At 41.2% G+C, this 25,455-nt stretch overlaps 1 protein-coding gene across 4 annotated transcripts in view; it reads right to left on the minus strand.

Moving 5' to 3' along the window:
* Positions 1-216: 216 nt before the first annotated feature.
* Positions 217-25,455, minus strand: part of gtpbp3 (GTP binding protein 3, mitochondrial) — a 142,574-nt gene continuing 117,335 nt past the window's right edge. The window contains exons 9-12 of one of the 4 annotated variants that reach the window (XR_005635395.1): positions 23,960-24,193; positions 17,582-18,653; positions 6,831-7,011; positions 217-233 (exon numbers count right to left, since the gene is read on the minus strand). Coding sequence is in view for 1 of the 4 variants with exons in the window: in XM_039767060.1 (XP_039622994.1) it covers positions 23,962-24,193 (232 nt within the window). In the remaining 3 variants the exon portion in view is untranslated. Of the gene's footprint in view, positions 234-6,763; positions 7,012-17,123; positions 18,654-23,959; positions 24,194-25,455 lie in introns of those variants that run through there. The other 3 variants (XR_005635396.1, XR_005635394.1, XM_039767060.1) reach the window with 3 other exon arrangements.

Consider the following 25,455-nt stretch of genomic DNA (forward strand, 5'->3'; position numbering starts at 1 on the left):
CATAAAAAAGAAAATATAAAAAATATACACAGTCAAATGACAAACAAACCCAATTTTCAGAATATAATAAAACAGCCATATATCAGACCACCACTACTCCCCTTTTACACTCATCCTACTCCACACATTAATAAAAACATGTTGTTGATGCCCACCACTTTCTTTTCATTCCCAGTTGAGTACCAGTTCGCCCCTCTCCACAGCACACAGTACCTGATAGATAGTATATCATCCTAACAAAACAAAATAAAAATACAGAAAACTTAACTAATGTCTCATACATTCATTTTTAGTTCTACATCATCAATTGAGCAAAGCACCCCTTTAACTCCCCACACATTTTAAAATAACTCTAATGTATTCATCAATTTATGATACGTATATTCTATTATTATTCTGGAGTGTACATTTAAATATAGATAGATAGATAGATAGATAGATAGATAGATAGATAGATAGATAGATAGATAGATAGATAGATAGATAGATAAAAGGCACTATACAATACATAGATAGATAGATAGATAGATAGATAGATAGATAGATAGATAGATAGATAGATAGATAGATAGATAGATAGATAGATAGATAGATAGATAGATAGAGTCGACACTTGATTTACGACTGGCCTGATGTGCGAACAACTTGATTTACGACCAAAATTTTTGTTTTGATTTACGACCGACATCTTGCGTTACGACCGAATGCGGTCCGTGTATCCGCTTGTGCGATTGTACACAAACAGCCGAGAGCGTTAAGAAGCGTCAGTCGGAGCCCAGATACATGTGTTTGTGGACGTAATTTTGGTCAGTGCAGTGATTTATCTATATATATAATTCACTAAGACCATGGCAAGCAAGACGCTTAATTGCTAAGGAAGGAAGAGAAGGTAACGAAGGTAAAGAAAGTGATTGTTAAGGGATGTTAGGTAGCGGGCTGGCGCGCACATGATGATGTCATCAGGCTGAGTCAGCACCGGCGTGCTTTGGAGTGTATTATTACAGCAGTTCACAACACGCCAGCTTTGAACTGGCTCGACTACTGTCATTATTAACTTGAGAAACAGCGATCACAATCGAAATGAAGAAGGAAATTGTGTGGAAATATGAGAGTGGTGTTTGTGTGACTGATCTCGCTAATATGTACAGCACGTCGAAATCCACCATCTCGACAATTTTACAAAGAAAAGATTTACATAAGGAGGCTCCTTCTAAACAATAACCACCTTTCGTTTCATTCTCCTCCTCCTCCCTTCTGCAGCCCAAAAATGTCAAAATAAATGGTGAGTACAGTGTGAAATTGTTGTTTCTGGTAGGCTAGGCACTTTTATAATTTTTCGGTTAGTACATTAGAAAAATTATTGGTGTTTTGGTAAATTATGCATTATACAACCCTGTTTTATTATGAAAATGTTAGGTAAGTGTTGCTGTGGGAGGTTGGAGCGCATTATGGGTATTTCCATTATTTCAAGTGGGATAAATAGCAACGACTTACAATCAACTTGAGTTACAAACAGCCTAATTGAGTTAAGTAACTTAAGGGTCCATTGTAGGTAGGTATGTAGTGTAATAAATAAAGTCTTTCAAAAATAGAAAAGATTTGGGGATCGTCCCATATATTGTCGTCAGACAAAGTGAAAAATGGTTGATTCAGAATGACTTTTCAGTACAGAATGAATCAATACATGGTAACAAAATGGCGTTTAAATAACAGATGGGATGATGGGAGAGGAAATGGTTGGCAGGAAGTGACGATTGGAGGCGGGACCACGGAACCAACGTCATCGTGAGCAGACAGGAGTAGTTGAGTGTGGAACCGGAAGTGATGTCATTGGATGGGAACTGAAAATGGATGTGTTTATTTTTCTTCCAGTTTTCTGTAGGTAGAAAGAGATTCAGGTAAGTACCACGTGATAAATTCTTGTCTCGAGATTTCACTCACCTTTGGGCTCTTTGACTGCCTCCAACTCGCACGTGTGTGACATGACCCCCTCAGCCCAGACCCATCCGGTCGGGCGACCTGCACCGAGAGGTCGTGAATCCGGAGAGAGCATCTGCGTTGGCCTGCAAGGAACCCTACGATAAGTAACGCTAAAACGATATGGTTGGAGATCCAAAACCACCTAGTGACACGAGGATTGACTCCGATGAAGGGACATCCACTGTAAAGCGGCATGGTCTGTCACCAGAGTGAATTCCCGCCCCAATAGGTAGTACCTCAACGATGTAATAGCCCACTTAATCGCCAGGGCCTCTCGCTCCACCGCAGCATACTTCATCTCACGGTCCAGCAGTTTCCGGCTCAGATACATAACGGGGTGTTCAGCACCCTCGACACATTGGCTCAACACGGCACCCAATCCTGTGGCGATGCATCGGTCTGGAGAATAAAAGGAAGAGAAAAATCAGGGGATTTTAATAAAGGTGCTGATGTAAGGGCCAATTTCAAGTCACAAAATGCTTTATCTACTGTATCATCCCATACCACTTTTATAGGTGCCCGTTTCTTTGTCAAATTAGATAAGGGCAGCAATTTCTGAGAAATGTGGCACAAAGCGGCGATAGTAACCAGCTAATCCCAAAATGCCTGTACTTGCCGCTTATTTATCGGACGGGCCAATTTATGATGGCATCAATTTTAAGACATTGTGGTTTCACGACACCCCCCCCCACTAGGTAGCCCAAATATTTGGCTTCTCTTAATCCAAAGAAACATTTCTTTGGGTTAATACGAGTCCTGCAGCTGCCAGTGTGGAAAGTACCGTTTTCACCTGCCATACATGATCCTTCCACGTGCTGGAATAGATGACAACGTCATCTAGGTAGCGCACAATAGGAATTGTGGGACCGTAGCAGTGTGTCTACCAGGCGTTGAAAGTAGCTGGCGCCGTGCAAACCAAAAGGAAGGACCGGTATTGCCAATGTCCGCTGGGAGTGCTAAATGCGGTTTTTTCTTTTGCAGAATCCGTTAAAGGAATTTGCCAATACCCTTTTGTCATGTCAAGGGTAGTTAGGAATTGGCGCTTCCTAGCCGATCGAGCAGATCATCCACTCGCGGCATCGGATACGCATCAAATTTGGAGACCCGATTGAGTCGTCGAAAGTCATTACAGAACCTCCAAGACCCATCGGGCTTAGAAACTAGAACAATTGGACTAGACCAAGGGCTATAGCTTTCTTCGATAACCCCTAAATCCAGCATTCGCCTAATTTCCAATTCCACTTCCGCTTTCTTTGCCTCCGGGAGTCTGTAAGGTCTCTCCCTGACAATCACTCCAGGGTCCGTAATAATATATGCGCAATCAAGCGCAGTACGTCCAGGTAATTCATCCACCACCTCGGGTACAGACAAGATAGCCTTTTCGAGATCTTGTCGCTGTTCTGGAGTCAAATTGGAACCAAAATTAAGTTTGGCACAGGACATAAAAAGTGAACTAGGCTGTCCGGAGGAGGGATCGGGTTCCCTTTCCTTCCACGGTTTCAGCAAATTGATATGGTATACTCTTTCGGTCGGTCGACGATTAGGTTGTTTAACTAAATAGTCGACGAGACCTTTTCTTCTTTAATTTCATACGGTCCTTGCCAATGAGCTAATAATTTATAATGAGAGGTTGGGACTAATACCATAACACGATCACCGGGACAAATTCGAATGGTGGTGTTTCTATTATAATAACGTGACTGTGCTGCTTGCGCTTTTTCTAAATTCTCTTTTAGGATAGGTCTGATCTTCTCTAGTCTATCGCGTAATTGCGCGATATATTCAAGAATATTTGAAGTAGGGAGTACCTCCTCCTCCCATCCTTCTTTTAACATGTCCAAAAGCCCCCTGGGTTGCCTTCCGTACAATAATTCAAAAGGAGAAAATCCTGTTGAGGTTTGAGGGACTTCCGATAGGCAAACAAAACGAGAGGAAGCAACTGATCCCAGTTTCTTCCGTCCTCGTTAACTACCTTGTGTAACATCTGTTTTAACGTCTGATTAAAACGTTCAACCAATCCATCAGTTTGGGGATGATAAACCGATGTTTTCAGATGTTTTATCCTGAGTAATTTGGCCACTTCCCTGAACGTTTCTGAAGTGAAAGGAGTCCCTTGATCTGTTAAGACCTCCTTGGGGATCCCAACACGCGCGAATATCCCTACTAATTCCCGTGCGATATTTTTTGAATTAGCTGAGCGCAACGGAACAGCTTCTGGAAAGCGAGTGGCATAATCTACTAGAACTAGAATATATTTAAAACCTTTTAACGAGGGTTCTAATGGACCAACGAGATCAATACCAACTCGTTCAAACGGGATGTCAATCAGGGAAGGGAATAAGAGGAGCTTTAGACCTTCTGGGTATCTGGTGAAGTTGACACTCCGGGCATGAAGTGCAAAATCGCCTGACCTCCTCATTAACTCCCGGCCAATAAAATCTGAGTTTTATCCTCTCCAAAGTTTTTCGAGCCTAAATGGGCTCCTAGAAGGTGGGCATGTGCTAATTCACATACCTTTCGCCGAAAAGTACGTGGAATTAACAACAAAGCCCGCACTTCACCCTCGTGTTCTGCCACTCTATATAATAAATCATTTTTAATTACAAAGAACGGCATCGGTGGCATGGGATCTAGGTTTGTATAACCGTCAGTAGATACTACTGCATTTCTAGCATTTTTTAATGAATCGTCATTCCATTGTTCTCTTTTAAATGACGATGGAGTTAATAGGAACTGGGACGTTAAGTTTTGTATAGGATCTCTTTCGAGTTCAATGGGAGGGGCTACTGTCTCTACGTCTTCTGCGCGACTGTATCAGCTCCGCAGAGGACGATGGGACATCAAAACTTTCGCACTGGGTACCCGTATGGATCCGTGCTACTGAGGGACACGGCGTGGAGGCAGTCGGAGCATTATTCTCCATCACTAAGCCCAAATTCTTATTAGATGCAGTTACGTTATTACCGCTGTTAATTTTATTCCAATCTCTTCCTAATATGACTGGAAAAGGGGGATCGGGTAATACAGCCATAGCCATACTGGTTAATTTATGAGCTACTGATATTACACACCTGGCTGTATTATAATATTTAATATCCCCATGTATACATTTTAGACTGGTTTTCCCTTGAGTCCACTGTTGCGGTAATACGTATCGGGTAGCAACAATCGAAATGTTACTCCCGGAATCAAACATTGCCCTTACCTTTCTGCCATTTATAATAACTGCACCTGTATATGGAAGAGACAGAGGATTAATCACTGTGGCACAGTACCTTTCTCCCCTTACTACCGAGCAATCCATAGGCTCGTAGGCACAGTTCGGGGACAGATGTCCGATCTCCCCACACTTGAAACAGCGAGGGAGACCGGCTAGTCTGTCCCTTCTACAACGGCAGGTTCGGGAGTTTGTCGAGGGGGCTCAGGAGCTGCCCCACGTATCTGTTGGGTTCGGCGAGAGGACCTTTCCGACCGCCCTGATTTACAGGCTGCCCAATGACGTTCCGCTATTTGGATTAAGGTGTCCATATCTTCGTAACTGTGCTTTCTTACTTGTTGGGCGATGTGGTCAGGGAGGGCATGTACAAATGTCTCGCAGGCAAGGAGCTCAGCCATTTTGTGGGAGGAGTTGATGTCGGGCGTAGCCAGCGACACACCTTGCCCCAGGCTTCAAAGCCCTGCGATCTTAACGGCCTTTCTGGATCGAATTGCCACTCCCTCCATTCTCTCGCCTGTTGTTCCGGTGAAACGCCGTAGCATTTGAACACCTCCAATTTTAGCGCATCATAATTGGCCGCCTGCTCCTCAGTTAAGTCGTAGTAAGCCCTCTGCGCTGTTCCCTTCAAATAGGGAGCCAGTAGGTACGCCCACTCCGACCTCGGCCACGCTGCTCCGCTTAGCGGTACGCTCAAAAATCAAAAATAAGACTCAATGTCATCAGATTCAGTCAAGGGGGTTAACTGAATTGGCTGTGACCGAGCTACCTCCGTCCGTACACCAGCACGGGAACGAGCCTCGCTTCCGCCAATTGGGTCCTGGTTTCCCCATCTGAATTTTCAGAGTTTGTAGATCTCCCACAATTGTACTTAGTACAGCGTTGAGGTCCTGTTCTTCGGTCATGTTGAACAAGTATCCTGCCGGCTACGCCAATGTAATAAATAAAGAGTCTTTCAAAATAGAGAAAGATTTGGGGATCGCCCCATATATTGTCGCCCAGACAAAGTGAAAAATGGTTGATTCAGAATGACTTTTCAGTACAGAATGAATCAATACATGGTAACAAAATGGCGTTTAAATAACAGATGGGATGATGGGAGAGGAAATGGTTGGCAGGAAGTGACGGAACCAACGCCATCGTGAGCAGACAGGAGTAGTTGAGTGTGGAACCGGAAGTGATGTCATTGGATGGGAACCGGAAGTGATGTCATTGCGCCATTTTGGAACTGAAAATGGATGTGTTTGTTTTTCTTCCAGTTTTCTGTAGGTAGAAAGAGATTCAGGTAAGTACCACGTGATAAATTCTTGTCTCACGAGATTTCACTCACCTTTGGGCTCTTTGACTGCCTCCAACTCGCGTGTGTGACAGTAGATAGATAGATAGATAGATAGATAGATAGATAGATAGATAGATATGTGAAAGGCACTATATGATAGATAGATAGATAGATAGATAGATAGATAGACAGACAGATAGATAGATAGATAGATAGATAGATAGATAGATAGATAGATAGATAGAGTAAATGATGCAGAAACAGCTAAATGAACTTAAAGAGTATAAGCATGTGATCTGATTTACTGTTGAACTGCCTGATAGTAGTGGGCAGTAAACCCCCTGAGGCGCATCTTACCAAACTGTAGAAGAGCGAGCCTGTGGCTAAAAGTACCCCAAGACAGCAGCCCATGGAGATGATTTTTTATGATGCCATCCAATTTCTGCTAGTATTGACTTGTCCAGTCGACTGGGGGGCTCGGTTTATCAGTCTTTAGAATGTTGGAGACCTCAGAACAAAACTTCTTTTTTGAGGACTACTGTAGAAAAAATATGTCAATTTATTAAAGAGCTTTACTTGCATTTTATTTTCACAGACATGCTTGTAAGGTTTCCCGCTGACTTTGCACTTAAGTTTGTACGTTAAGTTGTAAGATTAACCCAAATAAACTATTAAAAATAAAAAAAAACATAAAAACAAGCTTCATAAAAGAGGGCTCTACTAGTAAAAACAAACATGATATTGTATTGTTGCGTTTTTAACAGCCAGAGGTGCACAAACAAAGGGATAAAGAGAAGTGCTGGTTGTTTCATTTCTGCCTCAAGTGTTTCCACACCTTTGATGTTAACACAATAAAACTCTGCAGGGGTGCACAACGCATCCAGCAGGCAGTCATAGGATGAAAGAGAGTTTCTTAAAATAAAAACATTCTAACAGCTGGTGTGGTTCCCTAAATATGGAGACGTATGTCACAGGGATGCAAATTTAGTTTCCGCTCTGACTTTGAGATTAGTAATAAGGAAGACCACGCGCATGTCAATTTGCAACCATCAGTTTAGGATAAAGTCAAAAAACGCAAGTATGTGAAAGATACATTAAAACAAGAACAGTTTAAGTCCCCCCGTCCCTCTCATTATTATAAAATGAATATTACTTCGCTGACACCGTTAGCCTAAGCAACCTACAACAACTGAGACAATCAGTTACACCTTTTTGTTTTTCTAATTGGAGCGCAGGCAGGTGAAGTAGCCTGCTCGGGGTCACACAGAGTCAGAAGAGGGATTTGAAGCTACAACGTCAGGGTTTGAAGTCCAAAGCCACACTGCCTGTAGTCAATGTATTGTTTTAAACCAAAAATACTAACAACAGATAGAGGGGGAAAAGTATTTTAAAATGGGAAGGATGAGAGGAGAAAATGTAGATAAGTTCTCGCCTTCTTTACAACTACAGTGTTTCCCCAAAAATAAGACTTAAGGTCTTATATTAACTTTTGCTCCAAAAGATGCACTAGGGCTTAATATCTTTCTATTTATTCATGTACAACAATACACATTTATCCAAATACAGTCATGTCATCTTCTTCTGGAATATCGTCATAACTCTCCACATTCAAACCCTGAATTCCAGCCGGAGTTTCTTGCGACTCCAGCCGTTTTTAGGATCCTCCAGGATCGATGTGTGTGCTGCGATGTTTGGTGAATGATTCAATGTGGTGAAGTAAAATGCATTCGTGGTGCTTTGATATTCAAGCACCGCATATTCCCCATCGTAATGACACGATACATTTTAAAAATCTCACATACCATTTTCTGTGCCGTCTTTTTTATTTACACCTTCACAACAGCATCAGAATGGACTGCGGCGTATTTGAGCCACCGAGAAAAAAAATAAGGACATAATGAAAATGTCCATTTTGTGATTAAAGTGGAAATTTCGGCTTTAAACTCGAAATGTCAACTTTAACCTCTGTCACACACATGCGCATGGGAAACGGATGAAGGGCCTAAACAATAGTAAAGTGGAACCTCGAGATACGATCACCTCTGTATATGAGAAATTCAAGATAAGAGGAAAGTATGAGCGAAAAATTCGGATCTAAATATGAGCATTGGCTCGCGTAAAGAGCCACGAGCCAGGCTGTGGGTATGCTTGACGCGTTTCCTGATGCGCCTCGACTCGGGGATTCACCCAAGCTGACGCTGCCAGCCTGTCAGCTCACTCAGTGTTCCTTGTTCTCCCGTAGCGTGAGGATCTACGCGTTTGTGCACTTGTGATTTCATTGTTTCACTGTAGCAGTTCGCCGTATAAGCGTATCCAAAAATATCGCAGACATGCAGAAGGAGAATAGGAGACGATTGCCCTCCAGAGGAGGGAGAGAGAGAGAGAGAGAGAGGGAGAGAGCAAGAGAGAGGTACGCGCAAGCGAGCGAGCAAGCAAGCAAGCAAGCAAGAGAGGTAAGGAGAGAGAGAGAGAGAGGTGGCACGTGAGTGAGCGAGAGAGATAAGGAGAGAGAGAGGTGCACGTGAGTGAGCGAGAGAGATAAGGAGAGACTCACGAGAGAGAAGAACCATCAGCTCAGTTATGATCACATGACGCTCAGCAGACAAAGTGTATCCATACTACTCGTATTGCAAGACATCGCTCATTTTATCAAGTCAAAATTAATTAGCTCGTCTTGCAAAACACTTGTAAACCAAGTTACTTGCAAACCAAGGTTCCACTTGTATATATTATTTATCAGTGTTATTTGTTAGGAAAATTGATTTTTATGTTGATATTTTTGGGGGTGCGGAACGGATTAACTGGATTTTCATTATTTTCAATGGGGAAGTTTGTTCTAGATATGAGAAATTCGCTATACAAGCTCAGTGCTGGAACGAATTAAACTCGTGTCTCGAGGTTCCACTGTATTTCTATGCCAGGCCGGGGGGCGGCAGAGTGTACTGACTGTCTCTCTCAGTCTCTTGCAGTCCCTTGCAGAACTTTCCCGGGAAATCCTTCCTGTTGCCAGCCTTGATGATGACGTCACTTCCGGGCACGAGGACGCCACTCTCAGTTCCTGCACTGATGACGTAATTTCCCCTCCGGGCCTTTAGAACTGCCATCTTGTCTCCGTACAGGCAGTTCTGTTTTGGACTCTGTTGTAGGCACATCGTGCTACCATAAAAAGTGACTTTTGCAGCCGAGAAAATAATATACAGGTGGCTGCCCCAACTCTTTATGATGTCTCCGACGCATTCTTGTGACACCTTGTAGTTTGCTTTATCATTAAAGTAGACCGTCGTAAACATCACCTTAAAACCAACCCAGTTGTTAATCACTGGTTATTCCTCCTGACCTGACAGCAGCGGCAAGCAGCAATAGATCACCACACAGAACACTTTACATTTATGATATTCCAGTTCTCTGCACATTTACAATTCTTAGATTTATATTTCACTTTCATGATGAAATGCATTAAAATATGTATGTTACATTTTACAGATAAATCGTTAACTTCGTTTAAATAATGAATACTGTTAATAGTTACACATATGGGGGTGACACGGTGACAGAGAGGTAGCGCTGCTGTCTCACAGTATGGAGTCACGTCCCTTGTGATCCCTGTCTGGAGTTTGCATGTTTTTCCTGGTGGGTTTCCATGGTGCACTCAGTTTTCCATCCAAAGACATGAAGGTTTGGGGATGTGGTGACGCTACAATGATGTTAGTGTATGTGTGTGTGCTTGTGTTTACCTTGCCATGAGCTGATGCCCCGTCCAGAGATTTTGTTTCTGTCTTTCGCCGATGCTGCTGGAATGGGCGCATCCTCGAATTGATGGATGTAGTCATTAAACATCCTTTTAAGAGATATTGTGACAAGGTGTCCTCCAAATTTAATGAATGTTTCGGGCACACAAGTCACATCGCATGAAATATAAACCTGGCCTTAGGCGCCTTACTTTTCAGCTGACGATCTTGACTAGGGCTTATTTTCGGAGTAGGTCTTATTTTTGGAGAAACACGGCAATCTGTGAATATTCCTCAGCTCTCCTCTGCCATTTATATACACAAACTACTGCTGGAGTTCACAGGAGGACAGGTGGAGCACTCCAGAGATTTAGGGATTAGAACTGTAAGTCGGCAAATCTTTGATCTAAATGTACAACAAATCAGCAAGAGCTCTTCCTAAGGAAACTGATTTGTTGTAAAGTAGACAAAACTATAATGGCAGTCATAAAAGTCTTTGTCACATTTGCTTTTATACTTTTTTTTAGGGAATCGTGGTATTCAAAACAAAATCTGTGTCGACAATTTCTAATAACAGTAACATGACGGGCCTGCAGCAATCCACTCTCACTAAACGGTGCTTTGTGGCCAACGTTCAGCTGTTTTGGGACACATTTGTTGGGACCTCTAGAAAAGATCCTAAATAACTGGATTTGAGGGATTTCTCTTGAATTCATATCTCACACACGTCTCCAATCGTGTAGTCAGTCATTTGGCCGGTTTAAATAGGTAGATAGATACTTTATTAATCTCAAGGGGAAATTCACATACTCCAGCAGCAGCATATTGATAAAGAACAATATTAAATTAAAGAGTGATAACAATGCAGGTATAACAGACAATAACTTTGTATAATGTTAACGTTTAGCCCCAGGTGGAATTGAAGAGTCGCATAGTGTGGGTCTCCTCAGTCTGTCAGTGGAGCAGGACAGTGACTCTTCATTGTTTGTTAATTTATTTTTAAAGTTGTGTTTTTTTATTATATTTTTCTCATTTAAAAAAAAAAAAACAAAACATTTTATTTTCCTCCTGGGCAATGCTGAGTATTTCAGCTTGTGTACTACTATAATACCGAATTGGAAGCTTCTGAAACTCCAACATGGGTTGTAACATTATGCAGCATAAAACAACAACATATCCGACCTAGAAAAGAGTTAACCTTGGTTGAAGGCAGCTTCATTTACTTTGGGGGAATGATCCAAGAAAGTAACACAAACAGTATTAGACACAGAGGAAATCGTACAATGGGCAAACTTGGACAGAGCAAATGTTTATCTTCTGTATACAACTGCCATTTTGTTCATACTTCAGTTCAACAGCCAGAACAATGTGTTCTTATCGGTTATTGAGTCAAACTGTTTTCATAAAAGGAAGTGTAATAGTGAACAGGTGGATTTAGAGTGCCAGTAGAGGAAGGAGCAAAAGCCAAAAAAGCAATCAACATACGGAACGTTTTATAATAATCTGACGGCAAGCAATGGTGTGTGAGAGTTTTGCTGCCTTTTGTATGCTCAGTTTGTTTATAGTGGAGAAACACACACTATATTGCCAAAAGTATTGAGACCCCCTCCAACTCATTGAATTCAGGTGTTTCAGTCACTTCCATGGCCACAGGTGTATAAGCTCGAGCACCTCAGCATGCAGACTGCTGCCTTCTATAAACATCTGTGAAAGAATGGGTCGCTCTCAGAGCTCAGTGAATTCAAGCGTGGCACTGTGATAGGATGCCACCTGTGCAATAAGTCGATGTGTGAAATTTCCTCGCTACTAAATATTCCACAGTCAACTGTTAGTGGTATTATAGTAAAGTGGAAGCAATTGGGAACAACAGCAACTCAGCCACGAAGTGGTAGGCCACATCAAATCACAGAGCAGGGACAGCATATGCTGAGGTGTGCAGAAGTCGCCAACTTTCTGTAGAGTCAATAGCTACAGACCTCGAAAATCTCAAGGACAGAGCAGCATAGAGTGAGAGCTTCATGGACTGGGTCTCCATGGCCGAGCAGCTCCATCCAAGCCTTACATCATCAAGTGCAATGCAAAGCGTCAGATGCAGTGGTGTAAAGCCCACCGCCATTGGACTCTAGATAGAGTGGAGACGTGTCCTCTGGAGTGACGAATCACACAATCCGATGGATGAGTCTGGGTTTGGCGGCTGCCAGGAGAACGTCCTGACTGCATTGCGCCAACTGTAAAGTTTGGTGGAGGGGGGATTATGGTGTGGGGTTGTTTTCAGGGGTTGGGCTTGGCCCCTTAGTTCCAGTGAAAGGAACTCCTAATGCTTCAGGATACACAGCCATTTTAGACAATTTCAGTTTGAGGATGGCCCCTTCCTGGTCCAACATGACTGCTCACGCACCAGTGCACAAAGCAAGGTCTATAAAGAAATGGAGGAGTGAGTTTGGTGTGGAGGAACTTGACTGGCCTGCACAAAGCTCTGACCTCAACCTTACAGACCACTCTTGGGATGAATATGAGCGGAGACTGCGAGCGAGCCAGGCCTTCTCATCCAACATCAGTGCCTGACCTCACAAATGCTCTCCTGATCAAATAGTCCCATAGCCACACTCCTAGACCTCGTGGAAAGACTGCCCAGAAGAGTTGAAGCTGTTAGAGTTACAAAGGGTGGGCCAACTCCATTATTATCAAATATGTATTAAGAATGGGATATCATTAAAGTTCATGTGTGTGTAAAGGCAGACGTCCCAATACTTTTGGCAATACTGTATAGTGTATATTTACACTATAAGGTCCAGAGATTAAGGACAGGCATTCCAGCCAGGATCGAGGATGATTTCTTGCCTGGCTGGAAGGCCATAGTGGAAGGACAGTGGGAGTTCAGACTGAAACTGCCAGAAAGTCATCATCCCGGCACATGATGGGGATAATAAATGGATCAGGCGAGAGGGATTCATTCTGCCACATGCGATGTGTCAAACTTCAGGCCTGGAGGGCCGCAGTGGCTGCAGATTTTCATTCTAACCCTTTTCCTAATCAGTGACCTGTTTTCACTACTAATTAACTGCTTTTCCCTTCATTTTAATATCCCTGTTTTTAAGGATTCAGTCCTCTGAATCGATTCTTTTCTTCATTAAATGGCAGCCAAACAGAATGAGACATGAAACAAGCCAACAGATGACCAGCTAAACTGGGGTTTCAAACTCCAGCCAATTTCACTCCAGCCAGTTCCTTAATGAGAAGCCGGTTCTTGCTGTTAATTAACCCCATTACTTAATTCCACGGCTTGCTGCTGCTCTTATTCTGCGACAGTAGACATTTCCCAAACTGTTGATTTTCTGTTTCTGATTATATACCTGAGAGATCAACCTTACCGAGACCATCACCTTTCTTTATGCTCAGATAATGTGGTTAGCTGGTCACCTCTTTGCTCGTTTTGTGTCTCATTATTGTTTGGCTGCTAATTAAGGAAAAAGAAACAACTAAGCGGCCTGAGTCAAGGTAATTAAAACTAAGCCAGAACAAGTTAATTAGCAGCAAAAACTGGTTACTAATGAAGAAGAGGGTTAGAATGAAAGCCTGCAGCCACTGCGGCCTTCCAGGCCCGGAGTTTGACACCCCTGCTCTAGGCTGAACTCAGTTGAGACACCAGCAGGGTACAGCCCTGTCTGGGGTCTTTTGGTGTTGCCAGAGAGTGCTTGTGGGATCCATGGTGTTTTGGGGGACTACCCATCCCAGCTTCTGCCTGACCCAAAAGTGTCTCTGATGACCAATCTCACTTTAAAAGAAGGCTGCAGCGTCACCTCTGGGAGTCAGAGACAGATGACAGCAGGTGACATTCATAAGGCAGATGAAAGAAGGAAGATAATCTGTGTTAACTTGTGTATTTGGCTGGCATTTGATTAGAAAAGTGTTGGTGGAAAATAAAAACCTTTTATTCAAACCCGGAATTGTGTCGGGTAATTCTGTGTCTGTGGTTTGGGGCTCAGTGGTGCCTCCTTGTGGTTACAACACAAATAATAACCAAACAAAATCAGGGATAACCTAAAGGCCATGTTACATCACACAAATTTTACAGCGAGTTCCAGACTTGGTTAATCTTAAGAGAGCTGGAGGCAATCGCTGTGCTCACCCGTCATGTAGTTTGACAACTCAGCGACTCAGTCCAACCAGTCTGCAGCCCGCCCAGAAGAAATCTTTTTATCTTAAGTTGTATCGGTGGGCTTGTGTATGCATGAGAGTGGACAACCAATGAGTATTCAGTTGGAAGTAAGGTGTACATACAGTAATGCACCTAATGAGCAATAAGGAACACCGGGATTTTGGACTGGACTAGCAGAAGAAAGGTTGGTCTGTCTGATGCCCCGTTTTTTTACAAACCATGACTTAGTGGGAAAAAAAGGGGTTAAAACTGGAGCTGAACTTGTTGTACTGGTATAACCTTTGCACGGGCACTGGCTCCATCAGGCAGCATGTCTACTGGCTGTCAGCATGCGGTGAACTCACGATACTTGTGAAATTACACTGGAATGACATCACAGAGTTGTCTTATCTGATAAACTCTACAATTTCTAGTCATGTAATACGGGTTTCTTATCAACAGCATTAGAAGCAATTGCAATTTAACATTCCCTCCTACTAGAAGTCATGTAATGTGACATCAGCTTAAAACCTCCGGACACCCCATGATTTATGCTACAGGACTAGTAGTAGGGTGTTGTACCGTGTTAGCCATTATGGATGCAATGAGAAATGAAGTAAAGTGACACCTTATATTGGCTAATTGAACAGATTACAATATGCAAGCTTTTGAGGCAACTGAGTGTCCTTCTTCAGTCTCAAAAGCTAGCATATTGTAATCAGTTCAATTTGCCAATAAAAGCTGACACCTTACTTCATTTCTCATTGCTATAGAACTAGAAAACAAAAGACTGAAAAAAATGAGTATGACTCTCCCTTCAACCCTCGGTTTCCCCATCACCCAAGGAAACCCACACAAAGTAAAAAATCAGGAGTGGTCTCCCCTAAACTTTCTCGTATACTCAGATATGGGGATAGATAATTGAGGAGTAAACTGCAAGACACTGTTTATATTTTTATATCATGTATTAAAGAACATTAGAACATTCTGGATGAGAACAGGCCGCTCAGCCCAACAAAGCTCGCCAGTCCTATCCACTTATTTCTTGCAAAAAAACATTAAGTCAAGTTTTGAAAGCCCCTAAAGTCTAACTGTCCACCACACTACTTGGTTGCTTGTTCCAAGTGTCTATCGTTCTTTGTGTAAGGAAAAACTTCCTAATGTTTGTGGGAAATTAACCCTTAACAAGTTTCCAACTGTGTCCCCGTGTTCTTGATGAACTCATTTTATAACAGTCTCGATCCACTGTACTAATTCCCTTCATAATTTTAAACACTTCAGTCATGTCTCCTCTTAATCTTCTTTTGCTTAAACTGTAAAGGCTCAGCTCTTTTAATGTTTCCTCATAAATCAACCCCTGTAGCCCTGAATCAGCCTAGTCGCTCTTCTCTGGACCTTTTCTAGTGCTGCGATGTCCTTTTTGTAGCCTGGAGATGAAAACTGCACACAGTACTCAAGATGAGGCCTCACCAGTACATTATAAAGGTTGAGCAGAACCTCCTGTGACTTGTACTCCACACATCAAGGCGCTATATACCCTGACATTCTGTTAGCCTTCTTAATGGCTTCTGAACACTGTCTGGAAGTCGATAGCTTAGAGTCCACTATGACTCCTAAATCCTTCTCATAAGGTGGGCTCTCAATTTTCCACCTAACACTTTACTTCCCACATGTAATTCTTTACATTTACTGACATTAAATTTCATCTGCCACAAATCTGCCAGTATGTTGAGAGGACCAGGATAGACACCAGCATCTGGGTATTATGTACCCCAGATACGTTAAAGCTGGGGTCTCCAACACGTCACTTGCCAAAGGGTTAATGAATCCAACATAAATTTGAAAACTTGATTAGTCAAATTAGTGGTGGGCGATCTTTCCAAAAACAATTATATCACAATCTGAACTGCAATCTCTCTTTTCAATGTGGCATACATTTCAGAGAATATCCGGACTCAAACTCATCAAGACCTAAGTAACACTTAGTATTTTAAATATCAAATAAAGTTGAATTCAATTGTTCTCTCGTTCGCTAGCCAAGCAGAGTTAAGGTGCACGTCCCAAAGCTGGTGAGTGAGTGAGGAAGGCCCCCCATACTCTGCCCGCGGAGTGGATCTCGTATTCATGCTAATAAATCGATTACCGCAAGCTAACTCTGATACACAGCGCAATGAGAGAAGTCGCAAAAGTGCCCCGGTGCCTGAAGAACCCTGGACCTCAGCACTTCCACCACACCCAGAAGTGCTGGGGGGAAGAGGACTGGGGACACCCGGAGGGCTTCCAGGTGCGCAGCCGGCACTTCCGCCACACGGGGGTGTGTCCGCGGGGGATTGCCGGGAAAGCAGCTGGAGCCCATCCGGGCTGGTATTTAAGGGGACGCCTCCCTTCATTCATCAGCAAGAGTCGGGTGGAAGAGGACGGAGCTCGAAGAGAGGAGTGGAGGCGGCCAGAAAGGCAATTTGTGACTGTGAGGCCTGGACTTTGGGGGATCGGTGCTGGAGGCACTGGGTTTGTGTACTAAAACTGTAAATAATTGTAAATAAAGGTGTGTGTTGGGTGAAACAACGATGTCCGCCTGTCTGTGTCCGGGGCCAGTTCCACAATATATTAGTAAACATTTAAAATAATGTGCAGTTAAAAGTCTCAACAGCATTCTCAGCATTTCTGGAGCTTAGTAGAGCCACATAGCTAGAAGAATCTCTGAAAATGTCTACTTTGTTTGGGTCTCCATACCTCTGTGAGTCTGACATGAATGTCATGAAGTCAAAGTTCAGAACAAGACTGACAGACGAACATTTAAATGACTCCATCAGAGTGAACCTCAGTGGCTCCACTCTACCAGACACCTCAGTGCCAGTCACCTGACTAACTAAACAACACGTGCAACTGGACCTGCGAATAAAGTGACTGGTCTGGAGTTGGTCTGAAGTTTGGGGCTCATGTTGCACCCACTACTGATTACACTTGATTTTATTAGCATTACTTACCTGGACCAGCTTCTGCAACGATAAGCCATAGAAAATTTACAATAAGGATGCACAAAAACAAGTCTCCTTCCATAAGGTTTGCAGAGATTCCTTAGTGGTTGATTTTTTTCCCCTACACAAGCAATCATTAAATTTATGGTGTCTTTACCAGTTATCACTTTACACTATAGTAGAGGGGCAAACAACATATGGGAAAATGATCATTTTACGAATAAGTCTAAATAATACCATATTAAAAAAAGCACAACAGCTTACTGATGATGGAAAGTTACTTCTGTACATGTTCCAAAACAGGAATGCTTTTTTTTTTAACCTTCCATTGTCTCTGATTTCATCTGCTCTTCAGACAGGTCAAGCAGGCACTGGTTCATAGCAGCACTCTTTTCTGGAGGCAGCTCAAAGGTCAGGAGAGGTAGATCCGGCTGGAGCGTGGTTAAGTGCTGATTGTATGCTCAAGAGTTCCCAGAAGGCAGTGACTGACGAAGAGCTCATTATAAGCCTTCCTGTGTGTCAGAAGACAACTATTCTGCAAGACAATAGCAGCACTTGGGTTGTGATGGATGTGTGGCAGACGAAGAAGCAGCTGCCCCTGTCTTTGCTGTGAATGAGATCAGGAAATCCTGTGCTTTAACTGCACCTCCTTCCCAGTGCAGTCGGACTGTGCGTCACACTTTGTTGGCAGAAAAGGTCAGCACTTAGGCATAGTGCCCTGTTCTTCACGCCACCAAGCAGGGCCATGGTTTACCAATACAAGTACAGAGCTGGAGGTTTGAGGGGGCAAGAGGGTATATGTCTTTGCATGCGTCACAAGTGAGTTCACTGATATTATAAAGACTTTAAGGAATGAAACTAATCCTAAAGGGTATAATTGGCAAAACAAAGCATTTCTCTTTGATGTTTTCTCTGCATTTCCAAAAAAGTGACTCAAGGAGCAAAAAAAAAAAAAAGAGGACAATATTGCTTCAGTACATTCCTCTCATTTTCAGTCTGCTCCAACTCACGTTCATATCCTTAAATAAGGTGAAACCAACATACACTTTGTGTGCTCTCAGCTAAAAAGCTCCCCAGGCACAATTTTATTATACAGAGTTTAATTTGGTCAATATGAAGTATAAAAATGTTCTTCCAATACATCTATTATCCCAGTACATTCTACAAATTCTCCTTGATGGCCTTCCTCCTGGTATTCTGATTTCCTACTTTGTCCTAAAGATATATATGTCAGCAGACTTATTAAACTCATGTTCATACTTTTGTCTTGTAAATGACTGGCACCCCATCCAGCCTTAGCCTCAATTGTTGGCATAGATTTTGGCATCCTGTGACCCTGTAAATGGCAAAACAAATTTAGGAAATAGGTAGAAAAAAAAGCAGGAGTTTAAATTACAAGACTGATGGAGCTTCATCATTCACACCTTTCAATCAATTAAAAACTACATTTGATCAAAACAGAACTATATGCCCCTTTCTTAATATTGAAATCCAGCCCAGAGAAGTCTCTTATTGTTTATGTCGAGATATTGAGTCTTTTTGATAACACTGGTCAACAAGCATTTTGCTACTGGGAGTCTTTCACCTTTACTTTAACAGGTTTCACTAGCTGACTCCAAATCTGAAAAGCGTTTTCGTCCATCATGTCCCGTTTTTTAGTTATGATTTTCCAGGTCTTGTACAACTAGGGTGACTGCACAGTAAAGGCGGATAACCATTTTGATATATACCGGTAATTCCGCTAGGGGTGCCACTGAGATAAAAGAATTCGCCACACGTTACTAACAGCTGTGAGTTGTTTACCTTGTCATTATTCATTTAATTTTTAATTAGCAGAAAAAATATTTGTTACTGATTACCAGGTCTTATATGACACAACTCAGACATGACGGTGCAGTAGGTAGTTGGTTTAACTGTTAAACATAACATTGCATTTCAGGATATTTTGTTCGTTAGATTCACCATTACTTTAAAAGTTTTGGCAAAGTGGTGAACAGAAATGGGGAATCTTTTCAGCATTTAAGAAATAAGTTTGGTCTCGAGAAAAGTGAAGCCAAAATTAAGGAAGGTGTTTTTGTTGTTCCTGAAATCCGTGAACTGATGCTCGACAATAAATTCTAAAGGAAACTGAAGCCCACTGAATCAGTAGCATGGGAAGCATTCGTACGGGTTGTCCAGAACTTTCTTGGCAGTCACAGAGCAGAGGATAATGCTGCTGCTGAAAGTGTATCAACTTATGGGAGCCAGAATGTCACTGACGATGCATTTTTTACATTCTCAGCTCGACTTTTTTCCACCAAATCTGCGTGATGTCAGCGATGAGTATAGGGAAAGATTTCATCAAGATATAAAGGTGATGGAAAACTGATATTGGTGAAAATTCACTCTGAGCATGATGGGTGACTACTGTTGGTTCATGCAAAGAGAGACGGATGTGCAGTATAAGTGTAAAAGCAAATGCCTCCAACATTTTTGGGCACGCTGACCTCACTTTTATATTGAGTTAAATTGACATAAATATGCTTTAAAGTGTCTCTGGTATCGTCTTCTGGTTTGTTTTCAGAATAAACACATCAAAAAAAGTTTGGGACAGAGTCCAAACTCCAGATATCGTGTTGATATATTGATATTCAAAAGTATCAAAATGTCAAAGATGTGTATTTCAAAAACCTGACGTGCCAGCTTAATTCCAATTCCATATATGAAATCAGTGTCAAAAACTTAAGAGCTGCTCTGAAGTTCCCAGTAGCAAACAAAAAATATTTTTTGTAGACCAGTGTAATAAACAGCATTAAAAAAATAAAAATATATAGTCAGAATCAAGAAAACAATATAATGTATTTCATATCAGAGCTGAAGGACAAAGCACAGCGTACATATATATAGCATTATGAGCAAAATGGTGACCCCTACATGATTAATTCCTTTATTGGGCCTTATGCAGCCAACACAGGCTACACCACCACAAAACCTTGTGATGGAAGATAGGTTTCAGATAAAAAGATGGATAGAATAGTTTACTTAGCAAAATCCAAAAGTTCTGAAATAAGTTAAACTGAACATTACAAGCAAATATCAGAGTTGCTATACTTGATCAACTGTGCATCAGCAGCCTTCACCCTCTAACTGTTCACAGGTATGTTACAGAGGTGGGGTAATTCAATTCAATCTAATGTTATTGTCCCAAGAGGGAAATTTGGTTCGTCAACAGGTATACAGAGAGAGACTGCAACATACCACAAAGAACACTGCCATCACACAAACTTTGCAAAAATAAATAAAATATAGCGGTAAACATAATACTTTAGGTACAACATCAAATTCTGCAAACTGCACATATAAAAATGAAACCAACATTAAGATCTGACTAATGAATGATGCAATAGGTGCTCATGTTATAATTTAAGCCTGTGGATGTTTATCAAAGTTGAATATATTTAGAAGGTTAATGATGGTTGGGATGAAGGAGTATATGAACTGGTTGCTTTTTATTCTTGGAACCTTAAACCAGTGATCTAACGACAACAATTGGAGTTGGGAATGTAGTGGGGAGTCCTGGCTGAGAGAATATACTCTGCTTTCTGTAATACTTGCTTATTAAACAGATCTGTCAGATTTCACTTCATTTACTATTTTGTTGCTGACAAGAATAATTCCAAACTAGGCCAGTAGAACACAATTGAAGACAGACTTAAGAAAAGATTGATATTACGGTAGGACTCTCACTAAAAAGAAGCAGAGGCACTGCGATCTCTTTCTGCAGTCAGCTTCAGTTTTCTCATTGAAAATCAGTTCCAAATCTATGATTGCGCCCACTTTCAATACTTTCCAATGCCTGGACTTAGATAATTGTTTTGTGCAGGTGAATAACAGTTCTTTCGAAATCAATTATTGATTCCATAGCTTTTATAATGTTGAGTATTAAAAAAGATTCATCACACTAATTGACAAAATCATCTACCCCATGGACCATAACTGGTTTCATTCTCATTAAGCAGGTTTACAATCATTAAATCATAAGCACATTTTAAGATGACCCCAGCTTTGTCTTAAACTAAGTCACACTGAAAATGATTTATTCATGGTTCGAATCAGAAGGGAAGTGAAAGAAAAAAAAAACTCTAGTATTGGGCATCTGAAGGCAGTCAAGTCATCTTTATCAACCCTTCAAAAACTAAATCCTATTGAAAAGGAAAGCAAAGATGTATTGCTTTACCGATTGCACATGTCCATTAGCATAAGCATGAGTGAGTAAGGACTAAAAAATAAAGGAACTGGTTTCTCCATAATACAACAGAGGGGAGGCCAGGATTACTTATGATGCTATTAGGCATTGGCTTCCAGCTTTTTCTATGCCCTGCACCTCTAGACCAGTGGTACCCAACCTTAGTTCTGGGGACACACTGTGGCTGCAGGTTTTTGTTCCAAACGGCTTTTGTTTTTAATTGGACTCCTGGGCTAATTAAGTGATGTGTTATTTCCCAAGTTCTGTGTTTTGGGAATAATATAGAAATTAGAAAACGAAGTTTGGTAAAAAAAAGAAATATATATATTGGGACAGATAGAGGGCGCTATCGTCCTCTTGAACCCTCGGACAATACGTCAGACACCAGGTAAAAGTCCAATAATTAATTTTATTTGAACTATACAGTGCACAAAGCACCCTCCTCTCCACAATACTCATATAATAAACAATCACTAATCAATAATCACAATCCACCACTCCCAGACGCGTTGTCACCCTTCCTCCCAGCTCAGCTCAACTCAGCCCTCTGGGTTTATAGTCCTTGACCCGGAAGTATTTTTTACTCTTTCTGTCCATGTGACTAGGTAGAACTGTCCGGGTCAGATAAAAAGTCCTTTTCTTCAACCAGGAAGCACGTCATTCCTCTTGTCCATGTGACTCGGACGTACTTCCAGGGTGTAAGGCAAATAGTCCTTGATCCTCCCTGCAGAGTCCTCCGGTGGCCCCCATGGTATCCAGCAGGGCTGTGAATAACCACTCCAATGTCCATGATGCCCTGCTGGAATTCAGGGCCCCTCCATGCTACAGGGAGGGCTCCATCTGGTGGTCTGGGGGTATTGGCTGGGATGAACGGCCGGCCATATATCACAATGTATATATTAAAATGTAGCAAGCAGTTATATAGGAATATATTTTTTTCTTTTTAACAATATTTTCATCTTGCTTTTCATTCTACTTTTCAAGGTGTTGTAATTGTTTAATTAATCCATTATTTACTAATTAGTGGGTCTGACTCCTTTTCTATGTTAACTAATGTTGTCTTATTTCAAGTTCTTATTTTGTCTTTTATTTTTCTTTTCTTCATTATGTAAAGCACTTTGAGCTACTTTTGGTAGGAAAATGTGATATATGAATAAATGTTGTTGTTGTTGTTGATGCTAAAGTAGTTGCATCCTTTGATTATTCGGTGTTGTTTGCCTGGGTGTCTGCACTGCTCATTTTTAATTGTCATTAATAAGATACAACAAAGGGTAAAAATGCACAGAGATAGGGCAAAATATAATGAAATCAACAAAAGAGAGTTAAGCATTTAAATCTACAGCAAAAATAGAAATATTTCTAAATGTCTTATATATGTAAAAATCATGCTGCTGTGCTTTTCTGAATGTAGAATAAGAGAAAAATAATCCCAGCTAATTAAATGAGATCAGCGTTATCAGGTGTTGTCACTGATTAGGAATATGGTTGGAACAAAAACCTGAAGCCACGGTGTGCCCCCAGGACCGAGGTTGGGAAGCACTGCTCTAGAAAATGTTTGGTTTATGTTCTCACCACCCACAAAAGTAATATCATATTTGAAGATGAAGAAGTCAAATTTCTCATTTTCATACCACATACAGTACTGCAAATTGAACTCAGAAAAACAAGTTTTGCCTCAGTGCATAAAATGTAAATATAAATTAAGCAATTTACCTTTATAAATCTCACTAATCTTGCAAATGTGTTAACTGTGAAGTTTAGACACTCCATTGATGATATGGGGGTTGGGGTATCCTGCGAAGTATGAAGCGCTGCGAGGAAATGACAAACAATCGAGGGGTTTGGGAGATCAAAGACCCCCATGAAGAGGTGTTGGAATGCCACTAAATAATGAAGCAAAGTCAACGAGCTTTATTCCCTGATAACACCTGCACTGCAGTTCAAAAAACAGATGTGCCGCTTAGTTAAAATTGCTGCATTACTGCCAGGACTGCCAGCAGGAGAGATGGGCTGAGCGTAAGCAGCAGGTGTTGTATCCAATTCAGTTCTCCTTGTCAATGGGCAAAAATGTCAAACAAACCTCGAAATCAGTGCGGTTTCCTGATCAGGGCTTACAGAGAAATCAGTACTAGACCTCTCAACCTTCTCTACAGATTATTGCAAGGTCCAAATTCCATTCTCATAAATAAATAAAGTGATTTGTCTTTATGAAAGCTATGCCTGTAGCAAGGAACCAACAAGAAGGCACATTTCTGCTGCTATTATTTAAATAAAAAAAAATGAATCACAGCAAAAGGAGTATGAAACCTATGCAGCACAGAATAAGCAATCTCAATTCACAAGTGTATGTTTCCTTCATGCATGAGAGAGACCAAAACTACACAATGAAGAATGAGTGAAGTTTCATCTCTGCTTACCTTTATTTACCAATACAGAAATCTCTGAATATCAGATTCAAAATCTCCTCAGCGCCCACTTTCCCAGTGATTCTTCCAAGGCTGGCAAGAGCAGAACGAAGCCCCTCTGCTGCCAAGGCCATGTCAGCCCTCTTATAATATTCATAAAGACCCAGCGCTTCCAGACACTTGTGCAAGTGAGAGCGATGTCGAGCCTGTGTCAGGCTGGGCATTCCTAACAGTGGGTTTCCACACCTGAGAAAACAAAGTTAACAAAGAAAAGTATGTCCTAACAAAAACCTGGCAAAGGAAGTTCTAACCACAAGTTTCTCATGTTTACCGTTCTGGTTTCACAAAGCAGTAAAATTTTAATACCCTTGAAATGAAAGGAAAAAAAAAAAAACTCTAAAAAACCATATATGTTACAATCAAGACTTTAAAGTAAGCTACTTCATGAGTAACACAGAGGAAACAAGATAAAGTAAACCTTTTCTTTTAGCTTTAATAAAAGTTCAGAAAATAAAAGAATGTCATCTGAGAACTTTATTAAAAACAGAACCACATTGCCGTTTGGAATTGGCTGGAAAACACACTGACAGGTTACAAGAGCCGAGGAAGTCAGTCAATCTTAGATAGGAAACAGACAAGTCTCCTCTAGCCAAATCTCGCTTTTTTTGTTTTGTTTTGTTTTTCCTTCTTCAGACAATGACCTCTTTTTACTTTTGTATAAAAACGGTAATGAAAGGGCAAAAGAAACCTGGGTCAAACAAGCTCCTTGAAGGAGAAACTTGTGAAAGTTAATCCTTAACACCCTTAGTGTAGATTGTACTGTACATGATTGTATTTACAGCTGAAACTGCTGCTGTACCCTGTACTTCTGTTTTTGACAAGTTCAACTGGTACAGTAAACAAGAAACAAGACAGGAATGGCACATGCAAAAAAATGTCAAAATCAATCAACATATTTAGTACATTATTACTTAACTAATGAGTATTCCTGTACATTTCCACACTGTACAGATAGTATGTAGAGATACTGCTATTTTAACCACTAGGCCAAATAGTCTGTCAAACAATTGACTACAAATTTTTAAGCTTGCCTGACTATTCAGAATTTACTTTTCTTGGCAACTCCTACTCAGATTACTTGGTGAGTTTATTGCTTAATTGGAGTCTAAATAATTAGCACATGTCTTGCTTATTGTTAACTGAATCTGGCATTTGTTCCTGTGTTTGGAGGTCTTCAGGTCAATGTTTAAAATGACAGCCTTAAGATTTGTATTTAGAGGCTAAGAAACTGTGTTAGTGTACCTGATGGGAAAAAAATAAAGTATTACATCTACTTCTGTCAATCTTTCAATAGATTTTTTGTTTGTTTGATGTAACTCAGACAATGAAATTTTGCAATCACTATCAAGCCTCCCTTCCCCATTTGAGTGTACAGTAGTTTCCAGTACAAATAATGAGAGAAGAAAGCAAGCATAAAAAGAGGATGAAGGAATATCCAACTTGGGAAA

Source organism: Polypterus senegalus, chromosome 10 (genome assembly GCF_016835505.1).
Source record: "Polypterus senegalus isolate Bchr_013 chromosome 10, ASM1683550v1, whole genome shotgun sequence".
In the NCBI taxonomy this organism is placed as follows: Eukaryota; Metazoa; Chordata; class Cladistia; order Polypteriformes; family Polypteridae; genus Polypterus; species Polypterus senegalus.